The sequence below is a fragment of the Neodiprion pinetum genome, chromosome 3 (genome assembly GCF_021155775.2).
Source record: "Neodiprion pinetum isolate iyNeoPine1 chromosome 3, iyNeoPine1.2, whole genome shotgun sequence".
Classification (NCBI taxonomy): Eukaryota; Metazoa; Arthropoda; class Insecta; order Hymenoptera; family Diprionidae; genus Neodiprion; species Neodiprion pinetum.
In genome coordinates, this window is record NC_060234.1 from 41,476,245 (window position 1) to 41,495,016 (window position 18,772).

At 39.7% G+C, this 18,772-nt stretch overlaps 1 protein-coding gene and 1 non-coding gene across 6 annotated transcripts; both read right to left on the reverse strand.

Annotated features, from left to right (window-relative positions):
• Window positions 1-1,401: 1,401 nt before the first annotated feature.
• LOC124215527 (ATP-binding cassette sub-family G member 1) lies at window positions 1,402-17,696 on the reverse strand. 5 transcript variants are annotated; one of them, XM_046619018.2, is made up of 12 exons: window positions 17,353-17,696; window positions 10,297-10,629; window positions 6,139-6,256; window positions 5,000-5,189; window positions 4,631-4,776; window positions 4,309-4,547; window positions 4,009-4,211; window positions 3,766-3,934; window positions 3,383-3,483; window positions 3,127-3,282; window positions 2,800-3,040; window positions 1,402-2,006 (listed from the first exon to the last, which is right to left on the reverse strand). In XM_046619018.2, the coding sequence occupies exons 2-12, from the start codon at window positions 10,487-10,489 to the stop codon at window positions 1,837-1,839; spliced, it is 1,926 nt and encodes a 641-aa protein (XP_046474974.1). In that variant the 5' UTR covers window positions 10,490-10,629; window positions 17,353-17,696; the 3' UTR covers window positions 1,402-1,836. The 5 variants fall into 5 exon arrangements, with proteins under 5 accessions (XP_046474974.1, XP_046474973.1, XP_046474970.1 ...); XM_046619017.2 differs by lacking the exon at window positions 17,353-17,696 and adding an exon at window positions 12,561-13,192; XM_046619014.2 differs by lacking the exon at window positions 17,353-17,696 and adding an exon at window positions 12,533-13,192.
• Window positions 16,716-16,877, reverse strand: LOC124215761 (U1 spliceosomal RNA). The gene has a single exon (XR_006882438.1). It is a non-coding gene; the product is annotated as a U1 spliceosomal RNA (small nuclear RNA).
• Window positions 17,697-18,772: the final 1,076 nt, after the last annotated feature.

Here is an 18,772-nt window from a genome sequence, read left to right on the forward strand (position 1 = left end):
ATTTTTGTCGCTCTCACCCGCGATTTCTCACTTAGATCGACAATTAGACTTATCGGAATAACGGTGCTAACTAACACCGGACGAATACTCGTATAATTATGTAAATACGTGTTACTACGGCGATTGGTTATTGTTAAATATTTATTGCGATGGACAAGTGGACATATTGTTGACATTAATTAACGATCGGAAACAAAAAATTCACTCCACTGGAAACTTTGGGGAAAATAGTCTTTTGAATAAAATGAGCCATCGTAGAGAGAAGTCGAACGAATACCAAGAGATTTTTAACAATTTTGAAGCGATTCGAAAAGAAGCATCGATAACCAAGCCATTGTTTACAATTAGCGTATTTTAAAATGTTGCATTTTTAAATAGATCTTCGCAGCTTATAATATCGAGTATAATAATTTGATAATAATTATTTAACGTAAGTCTATCTTGCAATGAGGTTGACAAAAACTGAGTTGGATGCACGTACATGAGTCTTTTTTTAAGACTGCAGCTTACGCCGGTATTTTTTTAACGTGTTGATAAATGATACCCGAGATTTTAGCGAAACGGTGTTATCTGCTAATAATTGACACGGATAGACGAATGACACGTTGAAGAAAACTCGTAATCGCAGACAATTCAGCTTACATAATTACAGTCGTCAATTTTAAACTTGTACTATTTTACATATCGATGGCATATTTTTTATGACTGAACTAATTGTAAGCGAGCAACCAAACGAATATGGTGACGAACTTTTTTTTTTTTTGGACAAATATTGGCACAGAAGTTTGAGAGAAAAATAAAACGTAGCGTTGTCAAATCTGCGACACTAATATGATTGAGATTGCAAAGTAATAAACTTGAATACGTAGTAATTAGACTGGATTTCGTAAGAAATTATTTCATCCATTGAAATCAGTGAATACGACAGGTTTCCGATGTTTTAACATAACCAGCTCTGTCAAAAATTTGAAAACGACTGATATTATCACAGCTCGGCGATACTCAGTTGGTAAATTATCGACTCTTCGGTGTGAAAAGTTATAGATCGACACGCGAATTATATTAGAAAATAGAATATATAAAATGAAAAATAAGTAAATAAAAAGCAAACAAGATAATTAGTTATCTGTTCTGATTTTTGTTACACGGAATCACAATTATTGTTGCTGTAACGGAAATTTATCGGTTCCTTACGATATTGATCTACAACATTAAATGTTTGTAAGCGACCGGCTGATTAAACAGAAAGACGAATTATAAGAACCATGAATGGTACGCTTGCACAGTTGGTAATTTTTACTCAATGTCTGGAAGCTTTCGACGCTTGCAGTGAAATGAATTGTGAAATGTATTATGCACGTATAAAATTGAATTGTGATAAATATTCAATTCGCTCGTGAATCAATTTTTAAAAATATGTTTATTACGTAAGAATATCACAAGATTTAAGTAAGGTTTGAGGCACTAAATATATATCTATACCTTATACATGCGAATGAGATAAGATAAGTTTTGATCTATTTTCAACGAGTCATCAGTCAACAATGGGTATAGACGTTGGATTACGTAAAACAAGACATGTCATTGATCAATAGACTTCTAGTACCGGTGGAATTTAATGCCCAATAAACTGGCTGTCCGATGTAAATTTATGACTTAAAATTATCGAAACTCAATTTCGTCGGCACGTGCGGTTCGAGCCAGTCGTCCGAATTCCTGTTTCTTCAATTCTACCGAATTGCGATATAAAAATAAACGCGTACACGCGCAGCAGCATGAAAAAAAAACCCGAATATAAATTAAATAAATAAATAAAAGCAGAAAATTTCTTTTGACTCATTTTAAACTTATGTAGCCTTTGACAAATCCGCCGATGACGCGAAGGGCTTGAAACGTTTTGTTCGGTCGAAGCCTCTGCCGCAGTAGGTAAAAGATGACCGCTTTCAATATTATGTTTATTCCGACGAGAGCGATGAAATCCCGCCAGAACATGTTCTCCTCCATACCTGAAATGTGAAGATCAGTTAAAAACGTTAAACGATCCGCTTGGCGTATACAGTATTAAAAGAAAGAACGGAAATAAACTGCGGTTAATTAACGTGTATTTATAATCAAAACATCTGTGCTAATCAGTGGAAGCAGAAATTTCATACTGCTCCTGTATTTTTTTGTCAGTCTTCTCTCAGCGAAATATACAGAGTTTTAGTTGCCTCGCTCTTTCTGAACTCAAAACATTTGAATTCTTATCCGCGGAGAGATTCTGCTTAAAAATTTATTTACAGTGGAAATTATTTGACATATCAATATCGTTTTATTTACGAGAACTGAGTCCCGCGAAAAAAGTCGTTGCAGCTTCTGCGACAGTCGAAAGTTCATAGAAGGATTCCTCCGGAAAAGATGACAAAGACGGATGAGGATTAACAAAGTCTGAAATTAGCTATCTCACACATGCGGACGGTAAATAATCGGCGTGTAAACTTCGCGTGCATAGTCATCGCGATTATTACTGGAACACTCGACTTCCTTACTTTTATTAAATAAAAAATCTCTCGGCTTTCATTTCCGACAATGGATTCGAACCGCAATCAGGATGCATGACGCACACTTTTCGAACCGGACGTTAATGACGATACTGGCAAAACTGGTGACTTAAGAAGAAATCTACTCGCCGTGATCGCGACTAACGCTGATGCGAAGTAGAAAAAGTAAAAAGGTAGCAGAAAAGCTCGAGGCCTTGACTCGTATGGTAAAAACCGACGGAACACAGTGCGAAAAAACAGAGTGAAGGTTTCTTCTCACCCATAACTTTCAACAATGCTATGGGATATCTGTACTGGCAGTAATCCTCCTCCGGCGGACAGGATAATTTTCTTCTCCCTTCACCGTAAGACGAGATGATGAGTCCCTCGAGGCCGTACCTAATGTAGCTAGAGTACATTACCAGCGTTCTGTAAAGCGGCAAAGGTTCGGGATTGCCCATGCCTTGGATCGAAACCAGCATTAGAGGAACGGAGGAAGCGGGCCCGACGAACATCCCGTTCTGAAAACAATTACGGCCTCGTTAATGCAGGGTTCCCATTTTCACGACGTTGATTCCCGCGGCAAAAGGTCGAAAAGATCACTCACCACAATGCTCAGCGTTGATCCGATCGCCAAACCTATACTTTCCCCTATCAGAGAGCACAAATAACAGATACTGAAGAACCTGGCGGCTCGCCAAGCTTCCAACGGCTGTCCAGTGATCGGGTAAACCATTGACAAGTATATCGTTCCAAGAAAGATCTGTGGACAAAGTGAATGATTCGCATGACGCTTCGTCGTTGAGAGGGATCGTTGATGTTGACTCTGGATTGGAATCACTTTTATCGTTACGCTGTTGTACCTGGGGAGGAATAGTCGACAATGTCTTGGCGAAAAAGTAGGGACCCAAGTCGTACCATCGGTTGAAGTGTTCACGTTTCAGAAGCCGCACCTCCATTGGAACTGGAAATGAAAAGTTCACCTCGTTACCTCGTCAACAGTGCAGGAAGACGACGTGATTCTGGTTCTGTTCCAACGGCAGCGGCGGTCTTGGACACTTGGACGAATCAATACTGCAAGCTCACCGCCACCGTGACGAGAAGCGTCTTTTTGCACCTCAAGGAGCAGCTATGGAATGTTACCGCGTCACGCCAACGCATCGAACGTTCCTTCAATGTGACTTTGTGCTTTTTCGCCACGTTTTTGCGGGACTCGATGTATCGGTGTACTCTCAATCTGACTTACAATGCATGAGCACAGGCAGCATCGGGAGGTAGAGAAAGACTACGAGGCAGCAAAAGCAGAATCCAAAGTTGAAGAGAGTCTTCGAGCCGTCGGTACCAATGTTGATGAAAATACCGCCGACTATGAATCCGAGAAAGATGTGGAGCGATATCTTCAGGTACATGTAATTCTGAAAGAGTGGACAACGCGATTCTTCATTTCGTTTCTACGAGGTTCGACGGTCATTCGGAAGACTTGGATTACCCTGTTTCTGTAGAATTGGAGCATCATCCTCCTAGACAGAGCCGAGAACTGATCCCACCACGTCGTTCTGTCGATTTCATCTTGGAACTGGGTATCCTTGATAGTTTTACGGGCGATCGGGTCGATCGGCATCTGCGCTTCCACGAGATTCATCATCCGTTCGACGTATTCCGCTCCGTATTCTCCCGAGGAGACTTCGATAACTGTGGAATGAAAAAAAGAAAGTAATTCCTCGCTGTTTCATTCCGCCTGATTTAAACCTGTCCGAGTATTTAGACACTCCGACCAATCAATGCTTACCAAAATCTGCCGGGTTGTAGTGCTTCGGGCAGTCGGCTCCCACGTGTCGAAGAAACGGCACAACTCCATTGGCCAAACCTCGATAGACGCACTGACCAGCCGCGACGACGTAGACTTGATGAAATTTCGCAAAATTGCTGGCACTTGGGGTGTGGATTGAACAAATGACCGTTCTTCCACCGCAGGCTACGCTTCGTAGAAGGTCGATGCACTGGACGGTCGACAAGTCGTCGAGACCTCTGCGAAAGGGATCAGTTCTGTGAGCATGTCGTTGAGCAATATCGATATAATGGAGACGTCCCGGTCCCGGTTTGATAATTACGTGGTTGGTTCGTCGAGGAAAATGACCGGCGGATTATTGACTAGTTCCAAGGCGATTGAAAGCCTCTTCATTTCCCCGCCGGACAATCTTTCGGTAACCGTGTCCTTCGCTTTGGTCAGTCTTAACGTCTCTAAGATTTCATCTATCTGCGAAGAAACATTTCAGAGCTGCATAAATGAATATTAAACCATTCGCCCGAATGAATTCCTTTATAGTCATAATGCTAGTTTAACGATATTCCAAAGATAACGGGCATCTCGTATCTCGTAGTGATTCAGAGATCAAGGTCACGCTGGGAGGTGATTTGACAGCTTGACAGCGTAACTTTTGCGAGGTTCATCGCGCGAATAAACAAGGTGAATCACTTACGGTGGAAAGTTTTTCCCGCCGTTCAACTTTACTTCCGAGTTTTAGGTCTGCGGCGAAGCACATCGCTTCGTGAACTGTTATCTGGGGCTGGTGAAGATCGTCCTGCATAATGTAACAGGACATTTTTTTAAACTTCCGAATATTCCTCGGCTCACCGTTGATGTTGATCTGTCCACTCGCTCCGACATATCTGTAAGTCAAAATATTGATTGTGGATTGATGGATTATAGCTAATTGTCCGAAGGAAACGCTAATTTTCTCGCTAAAAATATATCTAAAACCGGATGTTCTTTCCATTCTAATTGGTCCCAGGCATATCGGATTCTCAGTTGTCATCGGACACTTGTATAATATTACATAATTTATTCATCTGTTAATAAGAAATTAAAATTACGAAACTCGCAAAAAATCGCTCACGATGTTGCTCACCGAATACTTTGAGTTGTTGACACCTTGGGCTAAAAGTACCTCACGGTTGTTACCGTCTCGTTTGAGCTTTTGACCCAGCATGACAGAAATGTTAAACATTCAATATTCGAAGAGCGAATGTCGCCGAAGGATTCCGTGTAAAAAATTTCACCATTTCAAAGCAATCTGGAGTTTGTGTCTCATTCTTGAGCTGTTTTCATCATCTCTTCCCGTGAGCTTCGCGACGTTCATGAATAGTGTAGAAACAATGGCCCGACACTTTGCCATCGAGAATATACCGTCTTAAAATTCACCAACAATCGAGTTGTGCGACATTCCCGCGATTGAAAATGACCAGAATAATCGCTGCGCGCACGGTTGTTTCGCAATATTACAACGTCAGTTTCAACGGTGGAATTTCATTGGCCTTATTGGACTATAGGGTCGCTTAAATGCATACTAACCACGTCGTTCGAATTTTAAATTCGGGTATCTAGTGCTGGAGTGACATCATTTCTTTTTCACGCCGAACGGACATACTCGTAGATTATTTGTTCACGTAAATCGGGAATGCAAATTATCATGGGAAATACGAGCTGATGAAACACGAATACGAGAATTATAACAACGAGTGTGAGAGTCCCACTTTTTTTTTCCTTCGTTTTCGAGGGTAAAAAAATTGACAGGGATTGAATTGTTACGATGAGACTGATTAAAAATGGCAGACTCACTTGTAGCCGGCGAGGATGTTGAGCAGGGTTGATTTCCCAGCTCCCGACGGTCCCATAATCGCAGTCAATTCTCCAGATCGGAACTGTCCGCTTATTCCTCTCAATATCAATTTGGAACCTGCGTACATTGAGTATAAATTAAAATTAGGTGGATATACGAATCTTACGTTCTTACACCATTATCGTTCTTAAACATTTGCCCGGCTTATTATGCTCACAAATTTGCAAATATCAACCTGATGAAAATCGTCATCACCGTGTGACGAAAACCACACGAGCTTTGCCGATGGTCAACCAACTTCCCGAAACAAGGTCGTCGGTTCTTCCGAGAAGCAGTTTTTCCTTGACCAGTATATAACAATGTAATCCATTATCTTTAAACCTGACAATAATTTCATCCGCTTTGGTCAACGACGCTAGTGGTTAACGTGCGTAATGGAAATCGATACAAACCAGTTTCCGCGGAGAAACGGTCACTGACATGCAAATTCCATTGTGTGCGGCTGTTCCTCGACGTATTTAAATAAAACGCAATTGCATACTCTTATGCAATTACGAACAGTCGTATATCTGTTCTATATTTTCGTCCAAGTATCGATGATGTATGCTTTTTACCATTTTTGCATCGAGCAGTGATTGTTCACAGTATTTTTCGTGCAATCCGATATGTACAATTGTACAATCACGCATGATTCTATTATGCGTTTAAAGGTTACTTCGTGTAATTAGCGTAAGATAAGAATGAGAAAGTAAGCAAAATTTTAATCCCTGTCCGTCAGTATGCATATTACGGACCGAATCATTTTTGTCTCGATTGTTTCGTCTAGAGGAAAAATAAAAAACAAAAAACTTTCAAGAGGCTTGACCGAATAAAATTTTTTAGTAATCCAGAAGCCAATTTCAGCGCCGAGCATAACCGATTACACGCGATAATTTATATCCGGCAGAAAATCTTCTCAAGAACTCTAAGGTTATACAAATATTTTACATACCTGTCTACTTTTTGCCAAACAGAGCCAAATATTTCGACGTTTCGATAAAAAATTATCTCATCAGAATTTTTTCACGAATGAATAAATAAAATTGAACGAAGCGTTTTTTATTGAGTGTTAATTCACGTATAAATATGCCTTTTATCGAATAGCTGAAAAAATCGTTGGACATGTAGAAGCAATAATTTAGTGCTGCGGACAGTGTGAGAGAGGGAAAAAAAAATTATTAAAAAAAAAAACACATTTAATAGTAATTGAATAATAAGTTTTTTCGACTATCAGTTCTGTATAAATTTTTTTTCCGCAACGCTGAGGCGAAAAGGGCTATATACGAAACGGGTTAAGTTAATAGACAGAGCGTTACAGAACCATTAACTCGTAAGAAAAAAAAAACTCGTCAAGGTAAAAACTTAGTGGCCACTACATCGTACTATTGAATTGAAAATTCTATTGGCAAGGGGGGGGGGAGATAAATTTATTACCGAAAGGCACATCAAGACTTGCGACAATTTTTTACGACGCCGGATTCAATCGCGTCGGATTTGTAAAGTGGAAATACTTCGATAGGCTGAAAAAGAACGAACTGGGTGAATAGAAAAATTGTATTCGTAGAGCGGGAGCGAAAATAGTGATAAAAAAAAAAAAAAAATGATCAGAACTACGGAGGGTCGTTCGAATACTAAAGAAAAAAAATCTCAAAGTTATCTATTTTTCTCTTTAACTGTAAGTAAATATTCGACGAATCTTTAAACATATTTCCTTAACGAGTAATGACGTGATTATGTGGATAAACAATATTACGTTTTTTTTATAAACTTTTTCTTCCGATCTCATACGTTCACTTATCTTTAAAAAAAAAAAACAAATCCGGTTTAATTTACTTGAAAGTCTATTATAGGCGGTGATTCTTCGCTCGTCGAATAATTTCTCTGAGGTTCTCCTTTCTTCGTTTGTACGCATGTAACGCACGTTTGACGGTTGTTAAAACCGCACTCCATCTCCTCGCCTTGTATTTAAAAATATGCATACAGAATGCGGTTTGTTGCAATATACTTATAGCACTGCGGAATTGGCGAATAGGAAATTAAGCCGACTTCTTGTTGCTGGGAATATTAGAGAATTCGAAATGCGTTATTTTCCCCTTAATAAACTTTCCTGATAATTGTGCGCGGTTGTATCTTGCATAAGCGATCACGAGCTCTTTGAATTCCGTGTTTTTTCCTCTTAGCCTCGGATTTTATCCCGTTCTCTTCATACGTTCAATTCCAATTAGTTCATCGCCAGGAAAGCCGGACTGACAAAACTGACAAACGTCTGTTCTTTTTAAAATTTCGCGCTATTCTCACTATATCACGTATGTAGAATATATGTATTACAGCGATGTATTTCATCGACGTGTATTTGCACGAAAAATCTAGAAGGCAATCGATTTGACCGGCAATTTGTCATGTTTAACAAGATAACAATTATCTCGGTGAGTTGTGGTTATTATTGTGATTATTATGCGGCTGCAACACGCAGCGTATAACGGCGCATAGATTAACGTGAGAAAGAAAATTTATAGCACTCAGCCAAGTCAAGAATCTGCGGTCATCCTGCATCCTCGACTGATTATGAAATTACTGACTGCATAGAGATTTGAAAATTCCTGTTTACTTGCAGCTGAAAATTCCTTATTCATCGTTTCGAATAGCCGTGATTTCTGGCAACCGTTAATCATATGTGAATCATCCACGCTTGTACGTCCGATTTTGTTTTAAAAAGACTGCGAAATTACTAAATTACTAAAAAGGCAACTTTGGCTACACGTTCCAGAAGTTTTTTATCCAGCCACCGGAAACGAACGAGTTTCAATCTCTGAGACAATATAATTCAATTAGTTTTTGACTGCTGCTAAATGATGGCCTTCAATTCGGTTAGATTTCATTTCTCAAAAATAGGTTTGGTACTATGCCACTGTTATATTAATTCATTTCAATAAATAAACACAAATAAAACTGAGTCTATGATTTTTGAGAAGAAGAAATTTAATTACTTTAATATGTATTTATAATTATTATGACAGTATAACAACGCACAGGATTGGTATCGTTATCGTTAATTTTTAGTCAATGTTTTAAGATTTCTAAGTATGATTGAACCTTCGGTTTTGGCTTCGTCCAAAAACTGATCTTCGTTCAAACACTGAAAATTACCTGCTTACAGCAGCAAGTTTTTTCTACTAATGAAAGTAGTTTTAAAATGTTTACATTCGTCCTAAGTTACTGTTAAATTTTATTACTTTCCCGGTATAAGCACGCAGTTAGAATTTTACTGATAGTTTTCAACATCTTATAATATATTTATATATAAACAATAATGTATTTAAAAATCACGCAACTCGTGTCATGTAAATCATGTCACATATTCGTATATCCACAGTGAGAAGTTATCACTCGTGGAACGGTGTCGCATGTACTTAATTCGTTGATGAAACGATTAAGCATCTCGTGGCAGTATCGTTAACGTTCATCAAGATTTCAAGTGATTAAAAAAAAAAAAAAAAAATGCTACCAAGTATCTCTATTCAAAAATGTGTGATATCAGGTTTCGCATATAGATGAGGTAAGACTATATACAGCTGACATCGAATTTTTTTCGAACCATTTGCACAAAAATTCTATTACAAACCTAAGTCTTACATCACTCCAAAGCCCCAAAGAACACGTGCACGCGTTCCGCGCAAATTATCATTCCCAATGTCCGACCGTTATGAATTTTCATGAGGAAGAAAAAAGATAAGCCGATGGATGTTGCAACATACCTGTCGTGGCGGAAGCGTGAAACAGGGAAGCAAGAAACGAAACACCGTATATAAAGAAGGCACGAGGCATTCAGACAATTTGCTACAGCTCAAAATCAGTTACAGTTGTTATCGAGACGTTATATCCAGAAAAAGATCGCTCTTCTTCACCGGAATAATCAGAGTCAAGGAAACTGAGTCTTTCACCGAGTCTTTTTCATCGATATTAGAAACTTATTACGTAGGCTAGAGAAGACCGACAGTTAAAATTAGAGGATAGAACTTTAACCGCGTCAAATGAGTTTCAGGAGATTTCTTATCGACCTTTCGATTCGAGTGGTTGGAAGATGAGGCGAGTATAGTCGGCGATGAAATGAAAGGTACCTTTTCTTCCTGTGGGAATGGTGTAGGTTAAATCGGAGAATTCTATGTCGATGGGTTGTCGTTTGGTCAAACGAGTGAACGGTGTTGAGGAGATTTTGGCGCGCATCGCGACTCTGGCTTCGATGTCGTCCTGAAGCAGATTGACTTTCACCATCTCGCTTCCTTCCGAACCGGCGTCTGGATTCGAGTCCATGTTCAGCTGGTCGTTTTTCCTATTTTATCCTTATCCTATCATCCGCACTATCGGCGAATGTGAAGAGCAATAACCGATCGCTAGACGGCCGAGTTATTCGCAGTTTTCATGGCCTCCGCAGAACAGATCGGCCCGATTTTCTGAAACGAAAATACTTGCTCAATTTCAGGGTTAGTTGTATATTGTTTAGGATAATGTAAATGACTGAACATTCATGTAGCAGTGAAAAACAACTAATGAAAATTGGATTTTGCTATCGGTTTCCGAGAAATGATGCGGGAAAAATTATTTGACGTACGCTTCTTTGGTTCAGGGGACGTGAAGTTTTTTTTAATTTCTCCAAATCCCAACACGCCTGCGACCGCGAATCTTACTGACGTTCACTCAATTCGTCGACACTGTTTTATCCGTCTGAAAACGGGTCGAAGTGGGGTATTCCGATAAAAACTTGTCCTTTCAAATAGTCGAGCAAGAAGGTGTTTGAGCGTCCTTGACTTTGGTGAAAAATAATGCACGATATACATCAAGAGTAATTGAAACACAAAGGAAAAAAACACTTAAATTTGTCAAACGGATATAAAATTACAATTCTCTTGGATTGATGCACGCCTGTCTTATGCCCCGAGGAACCTCTCCGGACTTTGATGCCGGGATTCTGATCTGAGCATATAAATTTTGAAGACACGAAGGAACACGTCTCCCGAAATTATTCCGTTGCGATGTAACAAACATCGATCAACGGATACCTTGAGAAGACAAAGCGCGTTTCGCAGAAGAACACATCGACTGTTATAAATTATCCATGGTATGGTTGTTACTACAACACTCGTTTTATGACCAGGAATAATTTCGAAGAGACGAGATTTATTCTTGTGTTAATCAAAGTCAATCTAAAATATTTGAAAATATTATTAACTCCATGTTCCATTGTATGTTTATATGTTTTAAGGCTTGACTGAGTTTCGCACACATTCATATTTATTTGATCTCGCCCAGGTATTTCTGTAGCTACCGATATGTAGATGAGGTGATTTTTTTTTCCAAATTCAATTTCGTACCGGATATACCGCGTGCCGCATGTCTCGCGAGAAAGGCACCAGTGTCACAATTTTTAAATATTTCTTGATAAAAATTTTTCGTGCCACGCTTAAACATGTGCCCAATAACTTCCTCAGACATTATTATCTCATTACCTTTTCTTCCATTCAAAAAAATGGTGCATTCTTTGATTTTTTGCAGTGGTATTACTCTTCGTGCGGTTATAAATGAGACCGGTAAAATGGCGTTATGAAATGATAATTACGGATCGAAACTGGGGTAAAGATATGATAATCAAGGTCTGTGCACGCGCCGCTTCATCGCGCATGTGTAATACAACATGCGCCATGTACTAATCGTGACTAAGCCCTGATCGTGGCCTTTATCTCGTGCAATGTAGCGAACCAGATATAACTCTTGCCTTCCGGATGACGTATCGGAAAAGCGATGCATTCAGCTGCGCTTTCATTCCCTACATACGGAGAACAATGATGCCTGAGTAATCCTACCGGTATTACAGTATTCGTTAATTAATATGAGGCATTGCGCATCGTCCACGATTCCATAATACATACACGATGCACAATACCGGCACTTTTATACGCAGTTTCGAGGTTCGTAATTATACGGCAACCGTCTGCAGTGAAAAATGACTGATGATAATATTGTGACAACCGAGCGAGTGAGAGACTTAACCGACATCTATTCGCCTTTGGTTAATTTTTTCCTTTTCTCGTCGGTTCCCACCGCTGTAATGATAAGCCAGCTTTTATGCCTAACAACTTATGCGCATCTCCGATCGATGTACAATAATATTTATCAACGCCTTAACCTTTCGGCCAACTTGTTTTCGGTTCGAAACAAAATGCGAGTTCGATTTTCAATACGAATTAAGTATTAGACAAATGCCTGCCGATGGCAGCCTACGTGAGGATTGGGAGTCATTGTCACGTAATTTGTATAGAAACAAGTTAGTCATTGATCAATATTACCGTGCATACGTACGGAATTATGTTCCTGGGCGTTAAGGTACCTTCGACGTCGACTTCCTCAATACCGTTGAAAGCTCGAACTCCGTGTATTCCAGAAAGTGGAAGAAGCCTCTGGAATCTAACGCCAGTTCTTCGTCTTTGGTTTTCCTCGGTCTTCATTCACGCTCCGACCGTCACCGGCGATAACAGCAACGGTATGAATTTGAAGTCGGCGGGTAAAAATTTGACGAAGTAGAAGAAAAGCACAGATTTTTATCGAATCGGGTCGACGTGTGGGACGTAGTATCGGCCGACTACTGTCACAGTTCGTCGGGAACTGACTGAGCAACTGACACACAAACACCAGGCGCAGGAAGCTCGGTTCGAACAACAGCCTCGTCGCTGAGGGTGTCCAACGGTTTTGAGTTACCCGCGCATGATGCCCGAATTTAAAGCTCTCCGTTCTTCCAGGTGATCCACAATTCATTCCCCAGCAACGAATATCTCGGAGGGGATTTGATTAGCTATTAGAGATGCAGTTGGACGTATACTTCCAACCTGTTTAGTCTTACAATCAGATTTCTTTACATGTCCAATATAATTTTGCACTTTTTACATGCACGTAAACTACTTTGTAGACTCTTGCGTTTTAAGTGTCTAATTCACTAAAAATTTCGTGCAAGATTACAATAATTTATGTATTCACGAGTTTGTTACAAGCAATTAACGTTAAGAAACTCGTTTTTTTTTTTCACGAACACAATCGGTTTTATTCCAACGTAAATAGCCGAGGCTCTGATTTTTTTTTTACATATTCTCCATACACAGTTTTATGATGTATATTTGTTTCAGAATTTTTCGTACGCTAATTTTTTTCAATAAACGTATTGTAAATTTCGGAAAATCACCGCCGTTTTGAATTTCGTTATTCTGACTTCAGAATCGTAATCAGCGACACTGAAAACTCATAGACCACCTATGATTTTGTGAATTTTTGATTAGAAAAATGTGCCCCTGAATTGATTGATGGGTAATTGTCCCGAGACAAGGATTTTCAATAAGGGCAGTAGATGAGAAGCGATTGTGCGGAGTGTATCGTCCCAAAGTCGTTCCACCAATAAAACAACAAAAAAAAAAATGGCGTTACTTGAGATTGCGAGCAAGCAAGGGTTGGAAAAGAATTTCAATGGATCATGTGGATGAAGTGAACCGAAGAAGACTGATTCTAGCTCGGAACGATTTCCATCGTACGAAGTCTTGAGAGACTGGAACTAGTTAAGTTCGTTTTCATTCACCGAGATAGGTAATTTATTCACCGGATACGTGACCTGCGTCAATGACCAAACCATGGCGACCGATGTGCAGAAGGCACGTGTATATATGTAAAACGCAGTGCCTGACTTGAACTTGAAACGATGAATTTCATATGGTATTAAAAACTGAAAGTCGCGGTGTAGAAGCCTCGGGCTATTCGAGTTACATTCATCGCCGCATGAATACGGTTACTCCAAATTAATGTATTTACCGGGCAGTCAGAGGTCTTGAATACATTCATTAAGCTAAGCGCATACCGAAAAATATACAGCGCGATCTAACAAGCAGAAATCTCTTTCCTTTGTTATAACTTGAAAAATCTGTACGAGTGCGTCGATTTTTTTTACCGATACATATTTCTCTCGCGTCGCAAACGGAAGTAAATTAAAAAAGCTATGCTGATGAAATTTCGGAAACCTTGTACAGAGCACGCGGTTGTTTTTACGGCCAAATAATTAATTACGTTCAACGAGTGAAATATGCGAGGCAAAAAATTTGAGTAAGCAATAGAATTGCGAAATGTGAAGAGGATAAGAATCTCGTTATTTGGAGGTGTGACACGTCGTGTCGTGGGTTAATTGCTACGCTTAATTGCGTATTATAATTATAAGGTAACTTTTACGAGGATCGGACGAAAATCTTATAAACAACGAATTATTTCGGCGCTGGATTGTTTGTTAACGCGATAAGAGTGGGAGACGGGCAAGGTTCTCAAAACCTTTTTCGGCAATTCGTTCACTTATAAATCTCTATGAATGTGAAAACATTCAATAGCAAAACATTTAATTGTCGTAGCGCAGTTTCGTATCGACTATCGACAACATCGAATCATTCCGACCTTGCAGTCGCGTCGGTTGAAAAACTTGCAGAGTGTTTATAAAGGCCTTGAACCGTTTGTATTCAAACTAAAACAGAATGGAATTTAATTTTTTATTGTTTTCGCATGACGAACAGTTTTATTTATTGTTAGAAGCTTCGCGATGTCATCATTGGCTCCGAATTCATGCAAAATACTTGAACAGTGTCAGCGGCATGACTGTCAGAAATTATGCATCAAGACTTAACATTCTTTGAGAATCAAACACGTCTTAGATGCAAATCTTCGAGTTACAGATTGCAATGCTCGTTTTTATTCCATCCATTAATCATCGCCTGTTAACGTTTAATAGCAATTTAAATATAAACATTATTTACCGGCAATTATTCGACTTTGTTTTCGCTGTTACGATGGATAAAGAGACACTTACATTTAATGGCATTGTAATTTGCAGCAATCAGAGTTGAGTAGGATTAATGTGGATATATTGAGACCAGACGGAGTCACCGACGTATCGGAACACAATTAGAATGACGAATCAATTCTCTCGAATTGGCAAAAAGCACATGAAGTTTGACGACGGAAACTTGCTTATTGCTAACTTCAGAATTATTGCATTATCGATTAATGTCAAATGAAAATAAATCGTCCATCTTTCATAAATTGAACGTCAGTTCATCCCGTTACGTTCTTTGGACATCCATCTCATGAATTCTTGATAACATTTATGTACTGGATTTCAAGTGTAATATTTATACGATCGATGAATAAACAAAGCAAGAAATCTATGTCGGAAAATTCCTTCCAAGTAAAAGAAAAGCTGTACTTCACATCTATGTCATGTATCTATTGTCATAAGAGTTGCAAATTTGTCAGCCAATTTGAAACTTGAATGACTATATCCTGATTCAACTAGGGTCCATTTCAAAGGGTGTTTCACTGGCACAAAAATTCACACCATGATTACACATTTCATGACTTCTTATACATTTTATAGTTACTACGAGAGATTGGTTGACAGAGAAGTTTACTTTTTTTAAGAGATTTCTCCCGACTTCCAAGATTTCATATGATACTTTAAAATTACAGAGATTTCGGGTATTCTAAATGATTTCTCATGACTATCAATGATTATAATAACTGCCAAAGGATTTTACTTCAATTAATACTACTGATTACAGTGTCATTTCGGGGATATTATTTCGAAATAGGCATTCAATTGACACTTCTAGAGGGTTTCAAGTTCGGAGATTGCGTCATCAGGATATAGTACATTACGATACGAGTGCGCAAAATAGGTCGTTCCCGCACGAGCGAAGCGAGTGCGGGATGACCTACGTACGCACTCGTATCGTATATTATTTTTTCTATTAAGTTGCACAAAGTTCGACCACTACAATTATTTTAAATAATTGAAACGTATAGAACGGTGGCGTTGGGGCGCTGGGACGGAAGGCTTCGGGGAAGCGAAGCCCCCCCGCCCAAAAAAAAAAACAAATTATAGAACTATTATAAATTTATTAAATTAAGAAAAATCTGATTTATTTATTATTTTCAATTATTATTAATATTTATCGTAACGTGACAATTTACAAAATGAAACGGTATATTTTTTAATGACTCGGTTTGTTTACATCTTTAAAACGTGCGTTCTGTGTTTTGTATTCTGCCGTTTTCTTAATACGGACAACGAACGTCCAAGTATCGCTCGCACGTGTTAATGCGAAGAGAGTGTGCAGAGATGGCGCGCGCGTATATACCTTGGAATCGCTCGTATGCTCTTATACATTCCCGCACGCTCACCACATTCCCGCACGCTCAGCTACATCTCCGTTCGCTCAGTTGCATTCCCGCACGCTCTTGTCAACGTATGGGAAAGTGGTACCTTGCGAACGCAAATTGCATGCGCAAAATCGAACTTTGCGCACGATAATAGGAAAAGTTCATTTCTTTGTGGTTTCCTTCGGAATTGAGGTTTATGGTTTTTGGTCATTCGGAACGATAGGCAATCACCAGCATTATAATACGTCTTGAACGGATGTTGTATGATATGATTCCGGGGTATTTTATTTACAGATATTCATATACGGGACAGCGCGAACGCAGTCCCGACTACCAAAAATAATACGCCCGAGATACCCACATTAGGGGTATTCGCAAGCTTCAGCTCTACCGAAGTGCAATGGAGGAGCCTCGACTTGGAGGAACTGCCTTGGTGATCACAGTGTCCTCTGCGCCAGGTAAGTATGCATAACCCGGTTCGGACTAAGTACGTATACTAGCAGCAGTGAATTTCGTCTGCGAGAAACTCCCGGCACCCTTCCTAATCCCACGAGCATTGAGGGTGCTCCCTGTTGGAAAAACCGGGTACTAAGTTCCCGGAATTTTCCCTCAGGCAACACTTCGACGCGGGGCAGCGGGGTAAAAATGTCACGTGCGGAGCGGTCTCGCACGCGACGACTTAACCCTCTAGGTATTCGTAGAGGTTGATTCTTATTTTTTTGGTGGGTCGGGAGGTGATCGTCCTCTACAGGGCGATCCCGGGAATAGGTTTGGAGGATTCAATGATATTAATGTAATAGAATGTTTACTATGGGATCAAGTTTTAATGAATCAAATGCAACTGAAAATAGCAAGCGAAAGCAGCGGGTGAAATATCTAAAGACGAGGAAGCTTACATTAATGTTCTTAACCTGGTGGTTCTCGTTCATACATATACTCACTCTTTTGGTGGTTTCTACTCCGAATTCTCACTCTCTATCAATTATTACTATTCTTATTACTACACAACTTGATTAATTTCGTGGCTCGAGGTTCAACACTTTTCTACTTCAAGGACTAACGCTGCGACGCGAGATGCTTTGGAACACCGCTTGTAGAATTAGAGGGGTTCCCGCTCTAATCGTCGGTGATTCTAAGTCTGATACTCTTCACACAGCAGCTCTGAAGGAGCCGGGTTCCGTAGATGTCGTTCTTAGCTGTCTCCAACGGGGACTGCCTTCGCTCGCTCGTCCGACACCCCTTGGAACGTCGGGCGGCGAGCGAGGTTTTCGCTGAATTTACAATTCGGAGTTTTCGCTAAATTCACAATTTTAGAAAAAAGGCTCGCCTCGCGACAGTCATCCTCGAAGCGCGTGATCTCCCGATCGCCTCATCCCGGTGTTGATTACGTCCGGGATCTGGCGGCCGCGGAGACGCTGACGTTGCTGTCCGTCAACTACGCCGTTGCGCTTGGTTACGCCACGAACTGTTTCGTAAGGAATATTTTATATAGATTAACTAATATATTTAAGCTATGCTTCCGCGTCTCTAAAGCGATATTAATAATTGACATGATTTATGATTATTTGGTGTAAATATGCGGCGCTCGTGACAGAAATTCCCAGAAATTCCCCCCGAGATTACATTGATGAAATTATATTATTTTTGGTGAGTTGAAAAGTTAACGACGGAGCCAGGAATCGAACCTGGCATCTAAGGATGCTTTGCTAATCGTAAGTCTCTAATGCGCTTCTGCGACGAAATCAGCAATATATGTATAGTTAAGAATATCCAGAAGTGATTACGCAAAATTATGCTGTTCTATCCATCATTGCGAATATGCATCACCGAGTTTCACACGATTATATGATAACAAGTTTGTGTATTTTTAGCTCGCTATCCGAGTTCGCAAATTGTATATGAAGCACGTCTGCTTCATTTCCCATTCCTCCCGCATAGTATTACTTATTTTTACTTTTTTGGTGCACCCTACTGGGTTTAATACATTAGGCCGTGGCACGTAATGCGCAAATGTAAATACGTGCCTGCATCCAGGGAATGACTGCGAACAACTAGCGTCCATTGTTCACGAATGATAAACCACGTATTTTGACGGTGGTGAAATAATTTTATGTACATACTGAATCGATGGTTTTACTTCTTCTCTTTCTTCTCTATCCATTCTTAACTTTCTTTCCATTTTGGACAAGGAATCAGCAGTGTAACTTTTTGCGTTGATTATTATATATTTATCAAGTATAGTCTGTATGGAATAGGAACGAGCTAAAGTCCAGTCCAGAACAACTAGAATCACATTACACCCATGCATTGCTGTAATGTTCCGTTGTAATGAACAGTGAATATGTGTTTCAAAAGTCACCC